The 22614-nt window shown below is 44.4% G+C and overlaps 1 protein-coding gene across 1 annotated transcript in view; it reads left to right on the forward strand.

Moving 5' to 3' along the window:
- Positions 1 to 22614, forward strand: part of PRPF6 (pre-mRNA processing factor 6) — a 214455-nt gene that overhangs the window by 102169 nt on the left and 89672 nt on the right. The window contains exons 8-13 of the mRNA XM_086932789.1: positions 1931 to 2087; positions 2717 to 2879; positions 12984 to 13102; positions 15307 to 15525; positions 15840 to 15962; positions 18167 to 18288. Coding sequence (XP_086788915.1) covers positions 1931 to 2087; positions 2717 to 2879; positions 12984 to 13102; positions 15307 to 15525; positions 15840 to 15962; positions 18167 to 18288 — 903 coding nt within the window. The remainder of the gene's footprint in view (positions 1 to 1930; positions 2088 to 2716; positions 2880 to 12983; positions 13103 to 15306; positions 15526 to 15839; positions 15963 to 18166; positions 18289 to 22614) is intronic.

A 22614-nucleotide genomic window follows, 5' to 3' on the forward strand; every position in this document is an offset into this window, starting at 1 on the left:
CTTCCGGAGGAAGTCCCTCAACATCACAGAAAGGCACCAAATGGTACTATGTCGTTGACACCCACCAACAGCAAAAGAGAAAAAATAGTACAATTCCGGACCCAACCACTAGCTGTCAAACTACACCGACAGGTAAGAAACTATTCGTTTTGCCTCATACTGGTTAGTAAATCTAGTTAAACACTTAACTGTTAGGGTCTGGATTCGGTGACTGTAATAGGAGTGCAGTGTAGCTAAACCGTACTCACTTGCTGGGGCACTGCCCACTAGCCAAACTCTTCCTCAGATTGCTCCAGACCACCTTATGGTCTTCAAAGTTGTATTAAACATCCGTGCTTTCCTTTTGGTTGAATAAGTAGTTTACACCACTTGGGCTAATTTCCGCTGTCAGATGACACAGGTCTTGTGGGGAAAAAATTGAGTGTAGATTCTATGAGGATAATTTATGACAACAGTACAATGTTGAGCCCTACTCTTTCAAAGGAAATTCCCACCAGTGGCAGTAGAAACAGACCCGTCCTGGTTTGACCCTTTAATCTGGCAAGTCGTGCAGAACCGCTCAATGTCCATGCCATGGCAATAGAACGTGGTTTACATTGTATGAATAGGGTGTGCACTGTCTACACTACTCGCTTCATTATTTCCATGATATATACCATGTTTGTATAATAGATCAGTCTGTACTATATTGTTATTATTATTTGTCTGTTTTGCTTGTCTGTAAAGTGGTCCGTCGCCCGTAAGGGTCTTGTTCGCGCTATATAAAGCGCTTCTATAAATAAGGGTATTATCAGTGGGTAAACAATTCCACAGGTTAGGGAAATAGATCTGACACTGGGGACCTTGATAGCAGGAATCCAGTGCACTTTCTGTAAAAATGTCATCAAATACCAGGCAAAAAGTGTGACTTCCCTACAGGTTCCACATGGAAAATGCTGAGGCTTATATTGTCGGGATTCGACATTACTAGTTATGGACTAATGGAGCCCCTATGGTTTTGGTTAGGTGCCTCCTTTTCAAAGCCACTAACTTAATGGTGGCTTCTAGGTGGAAAGTCTGAGAATGATTCAATATGGCATCCACAATCTGCAACCTAATGAGGTTGTTTCCCTCCAGATTGTCTAAGTCAGTGTTCCTTATGCCACCCATCATCTTCTCGCATCACCCACCTGGAACTGTACTTTTACCATGGGAGAACTTCCCTCAATCAACTAATGCATCCTTGGCCATACTTGCACAGGGTGCAGATTATCGGTAAAGAGTAATCACGTTCACCTTTCAGTACATCCCCAGATTCACATGGCTAGCTTTGTTGTGGTGTGGAAGATTAGACTTGTTATCTGAGCAACAGGATTGGCATCCTTGATGGGGCTCTCTCTGTAGATATCTCTGTTAATGCCACATCTAAAGCAACCACCGTCCTTAGAAGGGGGTGTAGTGTGGTTGCCTCCATCCCCTGCTGAAAGGACCCATGCCACTTATTTTTGCAGTCTAGCGGAATGCCCTGGCAAGTGAAAGTACCATTTCCTTAGGTCTCTGACCACGCTTCTGAGAATATTTTTCCCAGTGGGCCTGGTTGATGCAAGCTTTTCGTCGTCCACTTGTCAGTAGCTATTGCTACCTACTTGGAATTCTCCTCCAGGAAGTACTTCTTGAGTTTTGCTGAAGACGTGTCTCTAAGCCTTTCAGTTAACAATACATTCTTTTGGTAGGCAGGTTCATGTTGACATTCTATTTATCTTTCATCATTGAGGTAACTGTGTGTATGTAGAGGTTTCCTGGGGGTGTATGCAGGGTTAAACCCGCTCATCGTGCTTTGGTCAGTTAGCCCTATCTACCTTGATCATTCTTGGCATGCTTTTGTTTAATCTTTCATGTTACTTTGATATTGTGTTGAAAATGAACTTCTCTTCTTCTTTACCTCCAACAGTGACATCAAAAAAGCCCGCTTGCTACTTAAGTCAGTACGTGAAACAAACCCTCATCACCCTCCAGCGTGGATTGCCTCAGCTCGTTTGGAGGAGGTCACTGGGAAACTTCAAGTAGCCAGAAATCTTATCATGAAGGGCACAGAGATGTGTCCCAAGGTATGGCCTCTCCTCCCTAGATCTGCCCTTTACATTATGAAAGAGAACAATATCTCTCTCCACTGTCAGTGTTTGACTAATCAGTTGGTCAGTTGTACCAAAGAGATATGAAGAATCTATGAACCGCAGCTGGCAAGTGTGTGTTGGGTCAGTCTTTGCTAGAATAGTATTCCAGACTCTGGTGACCTCATGCTTACTGACTCCAGAGGAAAGGGCAGAGGAAGACTCTATTCTTCCACTGTTTCATTAGGTTTTATGTCAGGCAGACTTCAGATCTTAAAAGTCTTCAGGACGAAAGATATCCCCAAGCTGAATGTTTCAATATTCACTAGACCCAACCATTTCACTCTTTTGGGGAGGTCACAGAAATGGGAAAACCATCTACTATAATGTTTGATAGAAAAGAAGTATCTCTGACCCAGTCCACTCAACCCATGGCCCAAGAACTTAACCCTGGAGTCCAGGCACAAGGAAAAGGCCAATACTTCAACATCAGAATACCCCTCTTCTAGCTCTGATGGCTTCAAGCATTAGTTAAGAATAGTGCACAAAATCATTAAGGACGGAAGGATGGCGAGAGCACACTAATCTTGCCCTGACGTGGTTGGTGGTTATTGTTTTCTGTGCAGAGTGAAGATGTGTGGCTTGAAGCTGCCCGGTTGCAACCTGGTGACACAGCGAAAGCGGTGGTGGCTCAAGCGGTCCGTCATTTACCACAGTCTGTCAGGATCTACATTCGAGCAGCAGAGCTGGAGACTGACATCAGGGCCAAAAAGCGCGTGCTTCGGAAAGGTAAGGACTCCATTAGAGGCACGTATTTGTGATTGTAGATGAAAGCAATATGTTTGCCATTTATGGAAAGAAATAAAACCTTTACTAATGATTAAATGACTTTAGAGCACTTAGTATGTGTGTGTTATTCCAGAGTAGGAAGTTGGAGCAAATAACCCAAATACTGAACAAACCTAATACCTGGGCGCTTATAATGCCACAAGAGAGGAGATTTCAGGAGAGGGCAGGTATATTTTTGAGTGTATACTTATTGGACTCCCATGTGCATAGGCGAGTCCAATGTTTTGAAACTGTTCGTTAGGTTGTGTAATGTTAAATGAAATGTAAAGGCTTGAGTATATTTTATGGTATGGCGGGAATGTATATATTCCCACATGGTCTGCTTGATTGCATCAATCCTCTTCTGAAGACAGTGGTGGATTCTCAGCTCTGCCTGCATTTGCTTCCATCCTATTTTGAATGTAATGCACACTTTCCTGCAATACCAGTCTGTATACATTACTCACATTCATGCGACTCTATAGGCCTTGCAGGCTTCCTCACAATGTGTGACCAGTTTCCCAGCAGTGTGCACTTATTTTGGTATGATACAAAAGCATCCTCATACAGATTGTTACTTAGTCCTGCTGTATATGCTTTGGGGTACTATGAGCTTTGTCACATTGTGCATGTGCACACATCCTGCCCTGGGGTTGCTGCAACCTTCCCTCACTTCCTTTGTGTGTTGTTTTGCCTATGTGGAAAGCAGTAGCTTGTTATTCCTCCCTGAATGTGTCAATTGTGCTGCTTAGTGCAGGCATGGTAACTTTGTCTGGGTGCACTGCATACTTGTTGAAACTCTGTCAGACCATAGGCAATCCATTGCACATTGCCTGCTGGCATTTGCCCTGTTCTGAATTCTGTATATGTCTGCGAATCTGAATCCTTCTCTTCAGGCAATTCACACGTTTCCAAGTGCCTGTGACTATTAATCCCTCCACGGAGGCAGCACAAGTTTCCCCACGCGGCCTGTGAGTATCAATCCCTCCATGGATGCAGCACAAGCTTCCGCAAGCTGCCTGTGAGTATTAATCCTTCCATGGAGGCAGCACAAGCTTCCCCACGCTTCCTGGGAGTATTAATCCTTCTCTCGAGCCAGCACAAGCTTCTCCACTCTCCCTGTGAGTATTAATCCTTCAATGTAGGCAACACAAGCTTTCCAGTACTGTCTCGGAGTATTAATCCTTTCATCGAGTCAGCACAAGATTTCCCACACTGCTTGTGAATATTAATCCTTCTCTGGAGGCAGCACAAGGTTCCCCACACTGCCTGTGAGCATTAATCCTTCTCTAGAGGCAGCACAAGTTTCTCCACACTGCCTGTGAGTATTAATCTTTTATTGGAGGAAGTGCAAGCTCCTCCACGCTTCCTGTTAGTATTACTCCTTCTCTAGAGACAGCACAAGCTTCCCCACGCTGTCCGTGAGTATTAGTCCTTCTGTGGGGGTAGCACAAGCTTTCCCACGCTTCCTCTGAATTTTAATCCTTTCATGGAGCTAGCATAAGCTTCCGCACGCTGCCTGTGAGCATTAATCCTTCCATGGAGGCAACACAAGCTTTCCAATATTGTCTCTTGATTATTAATCCTTTCATTGAGGCCGCACAAGCTTTCCCACGCTGCTTGTGAATATTAATCCTTATTCGAAGGAAGCACAAGGTTCCCCACACTGCCTGTGAGCATTAATCCTTCCATGGAGGTAGCACAAGCTTCCCTACACTGCCTACGAGTATTAATCCTTCTCTAGAGGCAGCACAAGCTTCCCTACACTGCCTGTGAGTATTAATCTTTTAATGGGGGAAGTGCAAGCTCCTCCAAGCTTCCTATTAGTATTGCTCCTTCTCTGGAGGCAGCACAAGCTTCCCCACACTGTCCGTGAGTATTAGTCCTTCAGTGGAGGTAGCACAAGCTTTCCCACGCTATCTGTATTAGTCCTTCAGTGGAGGTAGCACACGCTTTCCCACGCTATCTGTATTAGTCCTTCTGTGGAGGTAGCACAAGCTTTCCCATGCTGTCTGTATTAGTCCTTCAGTGGAGGTAGCACAAGCTTTCCCACGCTTCCTCTGAATATTAATCCTTCCATGGAGGCAGCACTAGCTTCCCCACACGGCCTGTGATTATTAATCTTTTAATGGAGACAGTACAACCTTCCTCAGCTGCCTGTGAGTATTGCTCCTTCTCTAGAGCAGCACAAGCTTCCCATGCTGCCTATGAGTATTACTCCTTCCATGGAGGCAGCACTAGCTTCCCCACACGGCATGTGATTGTTAATCTTTTAATGGAGACAGTACAACCTTCCTCAGCTGCCTGTGAGTATTGCTCCTTCTCTAGAGCAGCACAAGCTTCCCATGCTGCCTATGAGTATTAATCCTTCCATGGAGGCAGTGCAAGGTTCCCCATGCTGCCTGTGAGTACTATTCCTTCCATGGAGGCAGCACAAGGTCCTTCAGACTGCCTGTATTATTTCTTCCATGGTAGCAGCACAGTTTTCCCCACTCTGCCTGTATTATTCCTTCCATGGAGGCAGCAGAAACTTCCCCACACTACCTGCGAATATTAATCCTTCTCTGGAGGCAGCGCATGGTTCCCGCACTGTCTGCGTGTATCCGTCCTTCCATGGAGGCTGCACAAGATTCTTCACACTGCCTGTCGGTATTATTCCTTCCATGGAGGCAGCGCACGCCTCCCAACGCTGCCTGTGAGTAGTAATCCTTCTCTGGAGGCAGCACATGCTACCCCACGCTGCCTGTGAATATTAATACTTTTCTGGAGGCAGTGCAAGGTTCCCTGTGCTTCCTGTGAGTATTAATGATTCTCTGGAGGCAGTGCAGGGTTCCCTGTGCTGCCTGGGAGTATTAATGCTTCTCCACGCTACCTGTGAGTATTATTCTTTCTTGAAAGCAGTGGAAGGTTCCCCACGCTGCCTTTGACTATTAATCCTTCCCTGAAGGCAGCACTCGCCTTCCCACGTGCCTGTGAGAATTAATCCTTCCATAAATGCAGCATAAGCTTCCCCGTACTGCCTGTGAGTATTAATACTTCTCTGGAACCAGCACAAGGTTCCCCCACGCTGCCTCTGGCTAGTAATCTTTCTCTGGAGGTAGTGCAGGGTACCACACGTTGCCGGTGAGTATTAATTCTTCCATGGAGGCAGCGCTAGCCTCTCCACGTATTTGTGAATATGAAATCTTCCATGGAGGCAGTCCAAGCTTCCCCACGCTACCTCTGAGTATTAATGCTTCTCTGGAACCAGCGCAAGGTTCCCCCACGCTGCCTCAGAGTATTAATCCTTCTCTGGAGGCAGTGCAAGGTTCCGCTCTGTCGTGGAATAAATCCTGTTCTAGAGGCAGCGCACTTTTGCTCTGATCCATGCTTGTAGGGGCACTGAATGTATGGCATATCTGTTGGCACTGCCAGCAGTGGTGTCTGGTACCTCCAGGCATGGAGCGCTTACGATGGACACCTGATTTCTCAAACCTCCAACCACTGGCTCATGCTCACAGTGGCTCATGCCCACAGACCCTAGAGTGAACCTTGGCGTGTGGGGAGTTGGTAATGCAAGCCTCAAACAAACCAGTCAGATCGAAACTCCGGTTGTGTTACAGCGCTGGTCATGGTCTGCACACTGTGAATGCAGCTGTGTTAGTCTTGGCACTGAAGCTTGTTTCCAAGCCGCGGCCTCCATCCTGGCGTGAAGCGGAAGTGATGAAGCTTCACATTAAGGTGTCAGCAGCCTGCGAGGCTCTGATGTGCATTGCAGGAAGGGGGGCAGTCTGGTCTCATCTGCACTTTTTCACTGTGGTGGCTGTTACCATGGCAGGGCTGAGGCTTGGGGAAGTGCCCGATCACATTGAATGTTTAATAGCCTGGAATAGATCAGGCTGCATGTTTCTGCTGTTGGGGATTTCATGAACTCCTTTTTTTCAGCTAAATAAGTGTTTGAGGATCCTCCGGCAGTAATCCTTATTGAGTCCAACTAGAAGAATTAAGGTTCAAAAGTATGCTGCGTGGCTGTTTTTGACACCAGTTACAAGCCTGCAAATTGATTACATCTCCTTGATAGCATTTCCCTTTGTTGTGTTAGTTGATGGTCCCACTGAACCAGACTGAGAGAGTCTAAATTCACAAAACCTGGGGGGCCGTTAACTCAATCCGTGAAACAGCGACGATTTAAAAAAAAACGGATAATTTGCCACTATTGGACTGCACTGGATGTGAGCACACCAAGTCCTGACTAAGCCTGGGTGGTGAACTCTGCTCCTCTTGTGGAATTGCAGAGTTTTCCGCACTCCACGTTACGCGGAGCTCGTGGAGTTGCGCAGCGAGATTTCTCAACGAGGACAGTCTGATTTTTTTAATGCGAGTGGTCGCTTATGCTCGTGACCGCTCACGTTGAGAAACTGTCTGTTAGCGTTTAGAAAGCTACCGCTCAAGTAGGAAATTTACTCGAGTGGCAAAAAGGAAGCAGCACCCGCTTGCACCCCCTTGCACTGTGCTTGGCGCCGTTGGTGATAATTTCACAGTGCAGATAAACACCCATCACTGAATATTACTGTGAAATGCATTTTTCTAACTCACTCCGCCGGGATCAGTGGTGGAAAGTGGGCAAGAGCATTTTTATTACTCAGCATTATGAAATTCCAGAATAAGTTAGGAGCTCATTTTAATAAAAAAGAAAATCAGTGAATAATAAAGATCTCTATTGGCTGAATGAAAGGTACCTGGGCTAGCTGACTTGCAATGAAGGCCATGAGCATAGTGAGCAAGGACCGTAGATAAATTGATGAAAAGTAGCAACAAATGAACCAGTGAGGGTTAAAAAGCTAGTGACTGTGCCGTTGGGAGGGAATTATCTTCGTATAAGCATTACAAGTCATAATTGCTGAAACCCGCTAAATAAAATGTTTTACTAGGTTACTGGAATCTAAATTTTGCCACGTTTCCTTGTTTATTTCTATGTTCGACAGACTGCCTTCCTACTTCGATGGATGTGCCGCAATGACATCTTAATTTGTGTGTTCATTGTGTGTTGAGACTCACAAAGCTCTCTGTTAGGCACAGATGCAGTAGGAAGCCAGACATCTTTGCAGATATCCCCCAACTTTTTGCCCCCATTTGAACTATTAGATGCTGTTTTTTCCTGCTAACCAGGCTCCAGTGCCAGTGTTCTTTCCCCTAAAACTGACATGTTCAGTCGTAAGTAGGGCTTCCTGTCTTCCATTTTTACTGATTTTTATAGATAAATACAGACCGAAACCCATTTATTTTTCTGTCTGGATTTATTTTTAAATGTGGATAAAAACGGAAATGTTTTTTGGGAGTGATTCTAAATGTTGTCAGTCATGGCTGCCAAGTGTATAGTATAGCTGTGCGGATTGACAAGCAAGGGTGTTAAAAAATGAAAGGAATTTTAGTAAAGTTGCTTAAACAGCAGTAGTTATGCACAAGGTTGATACTGATATGCCTGTGTTTTCATATAAGTGCATTGATTTATCATCTCTGGGTTTTCATACCATTGAAATCTCTCAGGCATTTAAGCATGAGTGAACATTTATCGGGTAAATACATGTGTAAATATACTAGTTTCAGCTCCATTTTTTCACAAAATTCCAAATAATCAATCAATCCTAGCATTTGTAAAGCGCACTACTTACCCGTGAGGGCCTCAAGGCTAAATATTTATAGTTAGTTTACTAAATATTGCATGTGAACAGTGAAGCCATCTTATGTATATGTAATTGACATTGATCATTACGAATTATCCAGCTTCATAATGGCTTCACTGAAAATAATGGTGTTTGGTATCAAACACCTCATCTTAATAAATCCATACCGCTGCCAGTGTGGTGTTTATTATGCCATGTACCCAGAGGGCGCCTTAGAGGTGCCCCTTGAAAACCTAGCAGTCCTCTAGGGTGCTGGATGACTGGTATCGACCAGCCTGCCACCACTGACGAGTTTGACTCCCCACGCACTCAGAGGGCAGTAACAATGACTGCTCCAGCAGGATGGCTAGTGATTTAGCATATCAAGGCAAGGTACATCAAAGCGGATGTATGCTCTTTTGAGTCCCTTATCTAGATAGGATACTCATTTTAAAGTTTTGAGCTACCTGGGTTTTTTGTACAATAAGGTTATTTTCCCTGTCCTACGAACTCCTATACATAGCAGGGGGGGTCCTTATCCTCCACTAAGTTCAAAACCTGCACATCCTCCCTAAAATACTTAGAGGACCGTCCAGCATCCCAACAACCAGCAGATCTCCCTTGAAGTGGAGGAGCCACTTCCCTGCAGTTTGCAGACACCAACTGCATCTGTCCAGTACACAGGTTCTGCCGACTCCTGGGTCCACTAAGGTAGGAGCACCCCAGAAAAGAAGCTCCGGGGGGGTCAGATCAGTCTCCCTCCTGAGTTTGGAGACTCCAGGGGCAGCCCAGCACCAATACCCTGGGTCCCGGAGCAGTTGCAGTAACCAAAGCTTGTTAAGTGTCCAAGCCAGACACCAACCTTGCCAAGACCAACCTTGGCATCACCGAGGCCAGCACAGAGAGTGGCCCTGCTTTCCTGTCCCCATCACCAGGTTGATCACCAAGAAGTGAGAGCCTCTAATACAAGTGACCCGATGGAAAATAACAACTCTGCAGCGAGCCCCACAACCTGAGTCCGAGCCGACCAATGGTGCCCCCTTGCTCAAGAGATCCTCAAGAACTGAACTACTCCCCCACCCACCCCCTTTTGAAGACCCCACTTGCAGCTTTTTTCTCTCATGAACTTTTTCCCATGGACTTCAGCAGGAGCATTCAAGACTATCCTTGCGACCAGCACCTCTGCATCCAGAAACACCAGGGCAGGTAAACCGATTCTGCTGGTGGTTCAAAGGACCTTGGCCCCTTCTTACCTTATGTCCAGAAGAACAGGCCTGTAAGTAGTTTGCAAGTGACCCTATGCAGTGTATGGTTCTCCTATAAGATAACATTACCACATTCAAGGCTCATGTCTTAAATCTGACAGCTGTGATTTTCTACTGTTTCACTTGTTAAATCTGCTTCTAAAGTATTTACCTGATACCAAAGTTCTTTGTTTCTAAAAATATATAAAAATCTGTTATTATTTAGGTCGAGCCTGCGCCAGTGGGCATGTGCTGCTCTGTGAGACTTATTGTAGATGAGTAGCGAATAGAAGCCCTCTCACTCTACGCCCATGTTTGCTGTTGGCTTGTGTCATTGTCTGTCCTAAATGCTGGCTCCTGATTCATCAATAGGCCTGTTAGTCTCTCCTTAGTACCACCTCCTCTTTATTTGTCACCTCCCATGGCGACTTGCCCCTTTACTTCGAGTATTACACGGTATGTTATTTAGACTGTGAGCACTATTTTCTTAAATTAGGTTCTCCTACTGCTTTCTTTACTCCCCCCTACCGTTGTCCATGCCTTCTACCTACCTCCCGCACTCCCGTTGTCCGTGCATTCTCCACCCCCTCCCGCACTCCCACTGTCCTTGCCTTCTCGCCCCCGCCCGCCCATTGTCCGTGCATCCCCCCCACCCTCCCTCCTGTTGAATGTTCGATGAATTGTTATACATACGCAGGTTTTATATTTGTATATTATTGTATCCCACAAAAGATTTCGGAAGCTGCGAGTCGTTGGAATACACAGCTTTGTACAAAAGTCATATATATTAATTTATGGGAAACGGTGCACAACTAATCTTCTCGAAAGTAGGAATTTATTTTTGCTCAGCTTAGGAAGTTACCATTCCTTCACTACTGATTGATTACACAAGGTATTTGCATTTAGAAAGCAGCCTTTCAACAGTGATTTTTCACTCATTCTCCCTAAGTAGCTGTTGTATTTTAGGTGGGTTCTTAACACATTTGATTTCCACACTGGATCGAACAATTTGCATTCGAGGATAATTAAGATGGTTAGCTTGCCATTTTTCCACTCGTTAGGGAATTACAGACTTCAAAATGTAATGATAGCAGAAACATCAGTAGTTATTTAACGGCCATAAACATTGTGTATAAAACGCCCTTCCTGCCCACGCACAACCGGCGCAAAGCAGGCACATAAATGATGTGTCACCATGGGTTTATCATTCGTACAACTTTTCTTTCCTCTGCAAAGTAAAGATCACAGCTCACGTAAACAATTTTTCAGAAGATCCACCACTCTGTAAAAAACAAGAGAAGGCTCAATGTATGTTTTCCCGAACACTGGGAAGATCAATTAATTTCTTATTGGCTACCGTATAACAAGCATTTGCAATGCAATGGGTCTCGCATTTACGCAAGTTTAAAGCTATTGACATTATAAATTACAATGCGTTTTATTTATGTTTCTAAAACCAGAACCTTAATACCAATAGCTCAAACTCTCGTAAATGCGAGACCTGTTGCATTGCAAATGCTTGTTCTAAATTGGTCTTGAGTTTCTTCTTGAGTGTGTCTCGTTTATTGACCCTGTGTGTACACCAAATACTTAAGACTACCCTCTGATAAACCTAAACTGCTCGCCCACACTACAACAAAAGAGAGATTTGGGGATTATTAATTTAAGCCCTGTAAACCAATAAGGGTCGATTGGACTCCCTGCATAGTGTACCCCATTTTGGTGAGCTACATAGAGAACCATCTTCCTACAGATGTTTAGTGTCCTGGCAGAACATTAACGGTGGCAGTGTAAACCAGTCCTGCCCTCCTTCACCTATCAACCTTTCTGTTGCTGTGTTACAGTATAAGAATTCTTACTAAGCTATTAAAGTCTTGTAAATAAGTGTTTCTTTAACCAGTGTTAGGTTAACATAACTAAATCTTTTTTCCTATGTAATTAATTATCTCTACTAGCAATATTACACTGCAATTATTACCACTAGCTGTGTTACACTTCAGCAGTTGTAATTTTCAAGATTCTTCTACAGAATAAAATTAAGTACTGCAACTAATATTGCTGACAGCGCCACTTTGTTATAAGTATTCAGAGTCTAAGGGGCAGATGTATCATCTTTGCAGTTTGCAAGTCCTTAATAGCGAATTTAAGAGATTCGCTATTAAGGACTCGCAAAATGAAATGTATTTAGGTTTCGCAATAATAATTGCGATTCATACATATTCCTTAATTGCGAATTGCGGTTCGCAATTAAGGAATACCTTCCCATTCATTCCTATGGGCCTAGAGGCCCATAGGAATGAACAGGAAGACATTCCCAATTTGCGAGTACCCAATAGGTACTCGCAAATTGTGAATGCAATTGCAAGGGTGCCAGAAGGACACCCTGTTGCACCCCTGAAATATGCATGTGTGTACATGTGGCAAACATACATGCCCTAAGGGCATGTATACGCCACAAGGCACTTTGAAAAATGCAAAAAAGTATATTTTTCAAGGAAATCGCAAATTACCACCAACTTAAAGTTGGTGGTAATTTGCGATTTCGTAAGGCAAAATCACAAAACTTGGGTGCTTCCAGAATTGCATTTAAGGAATTGCGATTTGCGATTCCTTAAATGTATTTGCAAATTAGGGCATCACAAATTTTGCGATGAACTATTTTGCGATTTCATAAGGCAAAATCACACAACTTGCGTACTTCCAGAATTGCATATAAGGAATCGCAATTTGTGATTCCTTAAATGCATTCGCAAATTAGGGAAACACAAATTTTGCAATTCCCTATTTTGAGAGGGCCTTTTGGGATGATACATCTTAAAAGGCTTTTTTCCCGTTCGCAAACGGGCAAATTCTGAGAATCCACCCGTTTGCGAACGGGGAAAAAGGCTTCATACATCTGGCCCTTTGTTCCCCATCTAAGTCCATAAAAGCTTGTTATGGACAAAACGGATAAAATATTTGGGTTGCTTAACTAGATGCCTGATCTTTTTATTCTGACATTTGCTCCTCTATAATGACACTGTCTTGTAAAGTTGTGCAGAGCTTTGCTTTGTCCAGTGAATGTATTTGCTGGTCTCTCGTGGATGTTTTCACGACTGCAGACCACATTTATAGCTGGTAGCTTGTGGTTTGTGTTTTAAGGATACCTTCAACCCTTCCTCTCTTCTTCCCCATGCTAGCCCTAGAGCATGTGCCGAATTCAGTGCGACTGTGGAAGGCTGCTGTGGAGCTTGAAGAGCCTGAGGATGCCCGCATCATGCTGAGCAGAGCAGTAGAGTGCTGTCCCACCAGTGTGGAGGTGAGTGCTAGTGCTACTTCAGTGTGTATCTTTTGTGCAGTGCTTTGTATGGTGTAAGGACAAAAGTTCTCATGCTTTTTAAAGAACCATGATGTGTCCAGAGTGAGCTGTTTCAGTCTGTTCAGTACAATCTCTTCCAAAGTGAATCCATCTGAATTTTTTTGCTGTTCATCACAAGCCTGATGCACATTCCAGTTGTCATTAGTGTTCTGCTAACTCCAAATAGCTCCTTTATTGCTGATCCACTGCTTTCTTAAAAAGGTGAGAGTAGGCCATCCATATGTATTTTTTCATCAAAGTGTGGCTTCTGCTTTTATAATGAAAAAAAGCAAAACTGCAAGCCCCAGAAAAAGCAGAGTAAGTAAGTAGCTCTTTTCAGAATGGCTAGTACACTTTTAAAAACAATAGGTGCCTGGAATGCTGTTGTCTCATCTCCTTGCAGAGCCTCAACTCCAATATGGAAGACACACTTGGTAGCTATTGCTTTCCACCGAAGGTGTGACTACCACTCAAGTGAAATTTTGAGGGGCAAGGGGAGCGAGGGGCTAACATTCCTGTGAAGGAGAATGCCCAGGATTCATGTTAGGAAGGTGTTGGCAGGCTAGGCGGTAAATGCATGGCACTACTTTTCAGCTGCAGAGCTATTAGCATTATCAGAGAGAGAATTCAACATATTTGCATTCTTCTAATCTATAGGGCACTTGCAGCATAGCGTGATACACATAATCCATATTATGCTACAAAATGTACAGAAAATTTAAATATTTTTTAAAAAGTGATCAACTTGATAGAGCTAAATATAATATGGGAATGTTTACCATGAATCTAGAGGCACAGGCAGAAGAATCGTTTCCAGGATACTTTAAAAGTAGTATGTGTGGAAGTAGTTCAGGAGGTGATGGTTTGTTCCTAACAATTAAAAAAGCAAAGGGCTGAAAAGAATTGGGCCCGAGGTGAGTAACCTAAACATAGAACTCAGGAGTGGTGAGGTCTTTGTGGTACTTAAAGTGGTATAGTGAACACAAAAAGCTGTAAATAATTTCAGACACAAGATAAAGAGAATGAAATGAGCATGAAAAGGAAGATATGGCATTATTAATGAGAAGAAATATAGAAGCAGTAAACGTAATTGAAGAGCAGCAAGATAGTAATCAGGAATGCCAATTAGTAGAGCACAGATGTAGAACGTGGAGGTGTGGGGGCGGGAGGAGCGTTGGGAAACAGTCTTGAACTCAATAGTAGAATATAGTTTTAATTTTAAAATGACAGGTGGCAAATACGCCTGATTGAAGAGATTTGCTTTAAGAATGCAATAAAAATGCTCCAAAGTTTTTCAAAGAGTAAGATATGGGAAGTTGTGAAGGTAGCATGAGAGAGTAGATGGGAAACTGGACTAAAACAATCTCTTTGTGAAGCAGATTAAAAAGAGTGGAGAATCAGCTGGTCTTAATAGTGGTGAGAGATTTAGTGCCATAACGAGTAGAAGCAAGGGAGAAGAAGGAAGGCAGGATTTGATTTGCGAGGACACACCCGCACTAACACTGCTTCTTGAGTAATGACAGACTTTGGAGATTAGTGTACAGGATTACAGAACACTATTCAGTTGGTAGACTTTATGGGCCTGGTTGTCATTTCCACTCCCATCCTGTTTCCACTCAGATAGCTGTGTGAGCATTCTCCCACATCTGTGCTTCTCAAAATGCTTGTGTCTTTGTGTCCGCTAAAGCCAACTTTTCCCTTGTAGAGGTTGCACTCCTTTTGCTAGTGCTTCATTCTATATTGACTCCTATTTTGACTCTTTTTCGTGACTTTTAGGAGTTCCCTTGTACTTAGAGTAGCACAAGCGGGTTCTCGAAGGATGGTCATTTTAAAAATAACACAGTCCTTTAGTTGTGAGCTTAGTCTTCGCTTTTGCTGGTAATCTTTGAAGCCTAAAGAGCTTTCCTACCCAGAGTTTATGTTTGCACCTGTGTATAGATGATCATGAATAATGTGGTTTTCATACTACAGCCCAAAAATGGTGAAGGTTTAAAAGCAAGATGGATGAGCAGTAATGGCTGTAGAAAGGTGCTACTTGAGTTTTTTCACTGGACCCCCAACCAGTGTTAAGTTAGGGGTTGCAGAACTGTTTATTACCACTGTATCTGCTGGTCATCGATGGGTGCCCACCCGTATCATGTTAACATTGCCCTCTTTCCTTACAGCTGTGGCTTGCCCTCGCTCGCCTGGAGACCTACGAAAATGCACGCAAAGTGCTGAACAAAGCCCGTGAGAACATTCCCACAGACAGGCATATTTGGATCACTGCTGCCAAGCTTGAGGAAGCTAATGGAAACACTCAGATGGTGGAGAAGATCATTGACAGAGCGATTACATCCCTACGGGCCAACGGAGTGGAGATAAACCGTGAGCAGTGGATACAGGTCTGAAAAACTGCTGTTTAAGAAGGGTCATTCTGAAAACCTGAACCCTGCATCGAAACATTGATATTATATTCTAAGATCACTGAACATCTTTACCATTTTGGTGACCACTGAACTCCTGAACCATCTCTGAGGCCCTTTTTCTCTGCTTTGTGCCATTGCTGCAGCACTAATCTCCTCACCAAGTCGATTGAGTTTTGAGTGTGTGTGTATGAGATGATTAATAGTGATTTGAGCCTGGATTCTCAGAGTCAAGTTGCAGCCTGGTGGATTTAATTGATTGCCTGATTTTCTGTTTTGTGCCCCATTTTCAGGATGCTGAGGAGTGTGATAAAGCTGGTAGTGTGGTTACTTGTCAGGCTGTTATCCGAGCAGTCATCGGTATTGGGATTGAGGAGGAGGATCGGAAGCACACGTGGATGGAAGACGCAGACAGCGTAAGTCCCTGATGGATGCTGGCTGTAACTAATACTGTTCGTGGTGTCTGAAGATCTTTCAGAAGGCCCTTGATTCAAACTGCTGAGCCTGTAAATGAGTAAGGTAAAACCAGTGTGTCCAAACTGAGGGCAAGGCAATGTTCCAAACTTTTTAAAAGACTGAGGGCTTGCACATATTATAGAAAGAATGTATTTTTATTTTTTTACATTCATCCACTTGATGAATTGTTTTGGACCAGGGCGCCACTTTTTTAAGACAAAAAATAATATTGAGGTGGTGGCCTTATGTCACATCCAGGGCCCATGCATACCATCTGTGTCCCGCCAAGTGGTGAGGCCTCAACCCTGTATCACACTCAGGGGCCAAGCATAACATACGTTTCACGTCCAGCGTTCCAAGTGACAACCAATTTTCATCTTTCCTAGCGTGCTATCGAAAAAAGATTGCTTTCCGCGGGAACGCCTAAAAGGCTGCCTTACGACCACTCAGTTCGGACACATTAAATAGGTAATATGCCAGATTTTGTCAGTGGAAAGACACTCTAGAGAAATTTTTGCTCTGCTCCTTAGTTTGCGATATGCCAAATGCTGGGGACTAAGGATCAGAAGTGGTCTCTTACCCTCTGACAGCGAGTAAAGGACAGACTTCCACCACGCGATTCAGCAGAACTTCAAATAAATTGTTGTGTCCCCTCACCTTCCTTTCTGCGCGAATGTGAATCCTTCCGGGTGGGCCCCTTTCATTCGGCTGCAGTCGGATCCGAGGTACCAATCTCTCATGGCTGGCTCGCCAAAATGTTGCTTGAAGATGAATTTACCTTGAAAAACAAAAGACAAGATGAGTTTGGCAAAACAGGAACAGTTGGTTTAATGTAACACTTTGGCCGGGAGCACAGTTACAGAAGCGGGTCTGAAGACTGTCTCCAAATACAATCGATTTGAACAATTTTTGATACACTTCTCTGGGTATCATACAGCGCTCCCAACGATCCTTTTTTGTAAAAGAAAGCAGGGCTCGTCTGGGTAGTCGTAAATAATGCCCCTGATAATAAATGCAGGTGGGCCTTGACCTTGCGTGGGCACAATGGGTGCCAGTAGGTATCGTGTCCAGATGTCCGGCATGAGGGGTGCGTGTTCACTGCATTTACTCTGCTGTCTGTTCCCTGATTGGCTATGTGTTCCTTACTTCATGTGGCATATGGCTTTATGGTGTTTTGGAAACATGCGCACCCCTCCGGTCAAATGTGCTTGATTGGGTCATTTTCTGTGGACTAGTGTGGTGTTGCTGTGTTAATCTGGGGGATTTACCGAAGTTTCTTGTTTGCGCATATTTCTGCCAGCTACGTGCCACCCCCACCTGTGGCCTGTCAATCAGTAACCCAGGCTTAGGTCGCAGAGCCTATGAGACCACATACTTCTGAATCGGTGTTGATGGGGAGTTTACATCGGGAAAACTTGCTAATAGTGATGCAATTTCGTTTGTGTATGCAAGTGTATCATTGTGCATATAGATATTGATTATATCAATATTAACAAGGGAACTGCTGAACTAAGAAGGGAACCGTTCAAGAATACAATTCTGCTAGTGTCTGACAGATTTGCTGCAAGGAAAATAATGATGGTGTTGGAAGAGTAAGCAAATGATAATTGAGTTACAGGATTTTTATGACAGTCAACAAAGCGGATAATGTGTTTGGATGTGAAAACAGAGGACTGCAGTATTGTGTAGGAAGCATTTGATCCCTACACATTACTCCGGTAGACAACTATGCCAAATTCGCCTTGAGAGCTGAAGGTTACAAATATTTTGGACCATTTAGTGCAACTGTCATGGGGGAAAGAAAACATGGGTAAGTGATGAAATGAGTGAGGGTTGGTCTGGTTGTAAATGCTGTATAGTCATTCCATATTGTGAAAACATTATAATTGAGCTTCACATCAATTTTTGAATGATACATTCAGTGCAATTAGGAAGATATGAGGATTAGGGTGGCAACAGGAATGTATATACCATCATTGACAGTATGAGGATAACCCAACTCCAGTTAAACATATTGGGTGAACACCATTAAATATAACAAAGGCTCTAAATGGGCAGAGCTGCTCTTGTCTGACCATATTGCTGATCTTGCAGTGAATGCTTAGATAATCAATCGAGCCCTGCTCCACATTGAGTTTTAACAGCCCCCTTTGTACTTTTGCAGTGCGTGTCCCACAGTGCCCTTGAGTGTGCTCGAGCCATTTATGCCCATTCCCTGCAAGTTTTTCCAAGTAAAAAAAGTGTGTGGTTGAGAGCAGCATACTTTGAGAAGAACCACGGCACCAGGTATGTTTTTCAAGCACTATGTACTGAGCTTTTTGTGACACTACACTGCACTGCTTTGTAATTTTTGGAATGAATATGTCTGTCACTGTTTTTGGATAACCACGCTTTACAAATACATTCAATTGCACATTATTGGAGTAAAAAATAGCATGTCATGCATATTATTGAAATAGAGTTAAGTGGATGCATGGAATGATACAGACAGTGTCCTTTATGCCTGTCTGGTCTGTGCATTGTTTATGAAGACTCTGTATACATTCTCCTATTTTCGGTCCTGTTCATTTTTGCCTGCACCTCAAAAAGGGTGTGTTTTTCCTTATTCAATCTTTCGATAAGATAATAAAAGAACTTAAGAATCTTCAGGATGGATTTCTGAGCAAGGTTCTTCTTTTGTTGTTCATTCATTAGTACATCATAAAAAAAACACGATAAACAGGATTAAGGCGAGCAGAATAAGGATGTGGAGAGCACGTGATGTTCAGTGCAAGTACTGTTGTAGTCAACTTCACATATGATACCTGAGATTGAATTTCAACCCTTCTGTAGGAACTTAACCCATTTTGACATAGTTACCAACACTTTTTACCTGGTAACTGATGTGATTTCGATTGGAAGTGCATTGGGTTCCTGCTAACCAGGTCCTCAGTGCCAGAACTCTTTTTCCAAAACTCTCAATTGTTTCTCCCAATTGGCAAAACCTTTAGCACCTTTAGTAAGTGGCACCCCTGGTACCTAGGGTCTGAGGTACTACTGAGGGCCCCTAAGGGCTGCACCACAAATTGTGTTACTCTAAGGGATCCCTCACCTAGCACATGCAAGGCTGCCATTGCAGGCTGTATGTCTTGGTGCAGACAAAAGTGGAAAAAAGACATGTCACACATTCCTGTGCCATGTCCCTTCCCATTGCAGGTAATATTTTAAGTCACTCCTACAGCAGTCCTAACAGCCCTAAGGCAGGGTGCTGAATATTGCATGCGAGGGCATACCTGCATGAGCAGATATGCCCCTGTGCTGGACAGTCCTATTACTGCCAGTACAAGTCACCAGGGAAGCCATTTAAAACATGTGCTAAATACGGGTGAAAACCAGTTCCCCGGCTACAAAATTGCTTCACTAAAGATGGGGATCAAACATCTCGGATTGATAAACCTACACCGATTCCAGTGTTGGATTTACCAACACTTCCAACCCCTTCACCAGCTCCACCTCCTCACCCCGATTCCCACCCGTCTCCAGCAACCTATTCGCCTGTTCACCGCCTGTACCCCTCCCCAACTCCGCGCCCAACACCACGCTGGACATGATTATGTCCACCCTCCTCCAATTGAAAGAAGAGCTACACTCCATCAAAGAGTTGCTCTTCACACACCCCAGACACCCCCCTCCCACCACCACCTTTACACCTAATAACACTTCCCCCGCGCCTCCTACTCGCCTTACCACACAACACTCCCCACATCGGACCTCTATCCCCTCTCGCAATACCAACAATCACAATACCAATCGCAATCGCATTACCACCAATCGTAATACACCCTCTACACCTAACAACACTTCCTCCTCACCGCCTACTCTCCTTATCACACAACTCTCCCCACACTGGACCTCTATCCCCTCTCGCAATACCACCAATCGCCCCAGACGCACTACCAATACGATCTCAGACCATGACACACACGCCCTTCTCCAATCTTACATCCCGGCTCCCCAAAATCGCCTAGCCACCAACCACCTGTCCATCCCAACGATTATCTCTAACCCCCTCAGGCACCAAAAGGATAACAACAGAGGCGCCGTCCACAACAACCTCACTAATGTGCCCATCACTATAGAACCTTCCTCCACCCTCTGCGCCCCTAGCCTCAAATGCATACTTCTCAATTGCAGATCGGCCCAAAGACATTCCGCGGGGGTCGCCGACCTCATCATGTCTCAGGAACTGGATCTGGCCATTCTGACAAACATGGTTGTCTGATTCTTCTTCACCTATCTTGGATATCCTAGTCCCCCCCAACTACTGTATCATTAGACTTGACAGGCCCAAAAAGACAGGCGGTGGAATTGCCTGTATTTACAGAAGCAACCTCTCCGTTACTAAAGCGCCCGCCCCCTCTCTTACTTCCTGTGAATACCTCTGCCTTGATGTCATCAGCTAAAGCAAACCGGTCTGCTCACTTCACATCATATACCACCCACCTGGGGACAAGCTCTCCTTCTGCCAACAACTCATGGACACAATATCAACCAATTCAGGACGGCAAAACACCCAAATTTTCCTTGGCGACTACAATCTCCATTGGAATGACAGCAGTGACACAGTGGTAAATAGCCTCAAAAGCTTCCTCAACGCCCTTGATCTCACCCAAATATGCAATAGCCCGACCCATGAGAAAGGTTCCATCCTCGACCTTATCATCTCCAAAGAGGACGCTATTCAACTTGAGTCAATCCAACCTTGTGACTGGTCAGATCATCATATTGTCTCCTTCCTTATCAATGAAAAAATTAAATTTAACCCAGTGCAACCCTCTAAGCCCAAAGTCTGGAAAAGGGACAAGAAGAAACTCAACCCAAACTCCTTACCGCCTAACAGCTGCAATCTCCTACTTCCCCCGTCCGGCGCTACGGACGTGCAACTCCTGACTGACCACTATCTAAATGCTATGTCCACAATAATCAATGAGGCTGCACCCATGCAACTGAAAAGAGTCTCGTCCAAGATCTCCAACCCATGGTATGACGGGAGCCTCAATGAGGATAGACGGGCCATGCGAATGGCAGAGCGCACTTGGAGGTCAGCCCCCTCTGCACTGCACCTAAAAAGCCTGAAGAAACAGAGAAACGCCTACTTCAGGAAAATAAAACGCTCAAAAAGAGATTTCTTCAGCCTCCAGCTCGTCCAAGCAAAAAACCGCCCAAGGAAATTGTTTGCGTTAATCAGAACACAATCCAAAGAACAACCCCAGACAATCAGCACCATGGGCGTTACACCTTCCTGTGAAGACTTCTCTGCTTTCTTTAACCAAAAAACCGACAACATAAGAAGCGATCTCCTCAATGACGCAATCCTTTACTCCAACCCCCAACACACAGCAGCGCCTGAACCAAAGAACAATGCTACATGGTCATCCTTTGGCACCTACTCCGAAGAAGAAATTGGCAGATTGCTCAGCACCCTGAAACCATCCAATCACCTCACTGACCCCCTTCCTGCAAACGCTGTAAAAGACTTTACCCCTTTGCTCCTTCCACTCTGGACTAAAATTATCAATAGCTCTCTTCAACAAGGATCCATCCCTGACGCCCTCAAAGTCGGACAAGTCACACCTCTTCTAAAAAAAACAACAGCAGACCCCACTGATCTAAACAACTACCGCCCTATTACAAATATTCTCACCCTCGCTAAACTGTTGGAAAAATGCGTACAGCTACAACTGACTAAACACATAGACAAGTTTGATCTCCTCAACGCTCATCAATCAGGCTTCCGTGCAGGGCACAGTACCGAAACAGCCATGACTCACATAGTGGACGACGCCCTCCAAATCCTAGACCAAAACGATACCTGCCTCCTCATCCTTCTGGATCTCTCCTCAGCATTCGACACAGTTAAACATGAGAACTTACTCGAACTGTTCAACACAAGAATGGGCATATCGGGGACTGTTCTCAAGTGGTTCACCTCCTTTCTACACAACCGGTCACAAAGATTCCAAAGCAACAACCTGATGTCCTCTCCGGTACCTGTATCGCTAGGCGTCCCGCAAGGATCCTCCCTCTCCCCAACACTGTTCAACCTAGTTATGGAACCTCTCACTACTTTGCTACAGACATCCAATGTTCACTTTCACATGTATGCAGACGACACCCAACTTTATCTCAAAATACAATCCCCCAAGGACATCATGCTTCTGAACACCACGATCAGAAACACCCAATCCTGGCTTGCCGAGAATCACCTCAAACTCAATGCCCTGAAGACTGAGTTCCTCCTGATCTCACCTCCCGCAAAAATCTCTACGGCTCAAACATGGCTTAAGCACTTAACGGCTCTAAATGTACAACCTACCGTCGTAGGCTCAGCAAAATCTTTAGGCATAACACTTAACGCCAATCTCAACATGCAGCAGCACATCAGCAAGGCAACCAAAGGAGCGAACTTCCAAATCAAAACCTTGAGAAAACTTAAACCCTTCATTCCAGCCAAAGACTTCCAAACTGCAGTACAATCTATAGTCATCCCGCACATAGAATACGGAAGCACCGCCCTCTGCGGGCTCCCCCTAACTACAACGGCACCCCTAAGAGCGTCCCTTAACGCTGCAG

Source organism: Lissotriton vulgaris, chromosome 7 (assembly GCF_964263255.1).
Source record: "Lissotriton vulgaris chromosome 7, aLisVul1.2, whole genome shotgun sequence".
In the NCBI taxonomy this organism is placed as follows: domain Eukaryota; kingdom Metazoa; phylum Chordata; class Amphibia; order Caudata; family Salamandridae; genus Lissotriton; species Lissotriton vulgaris.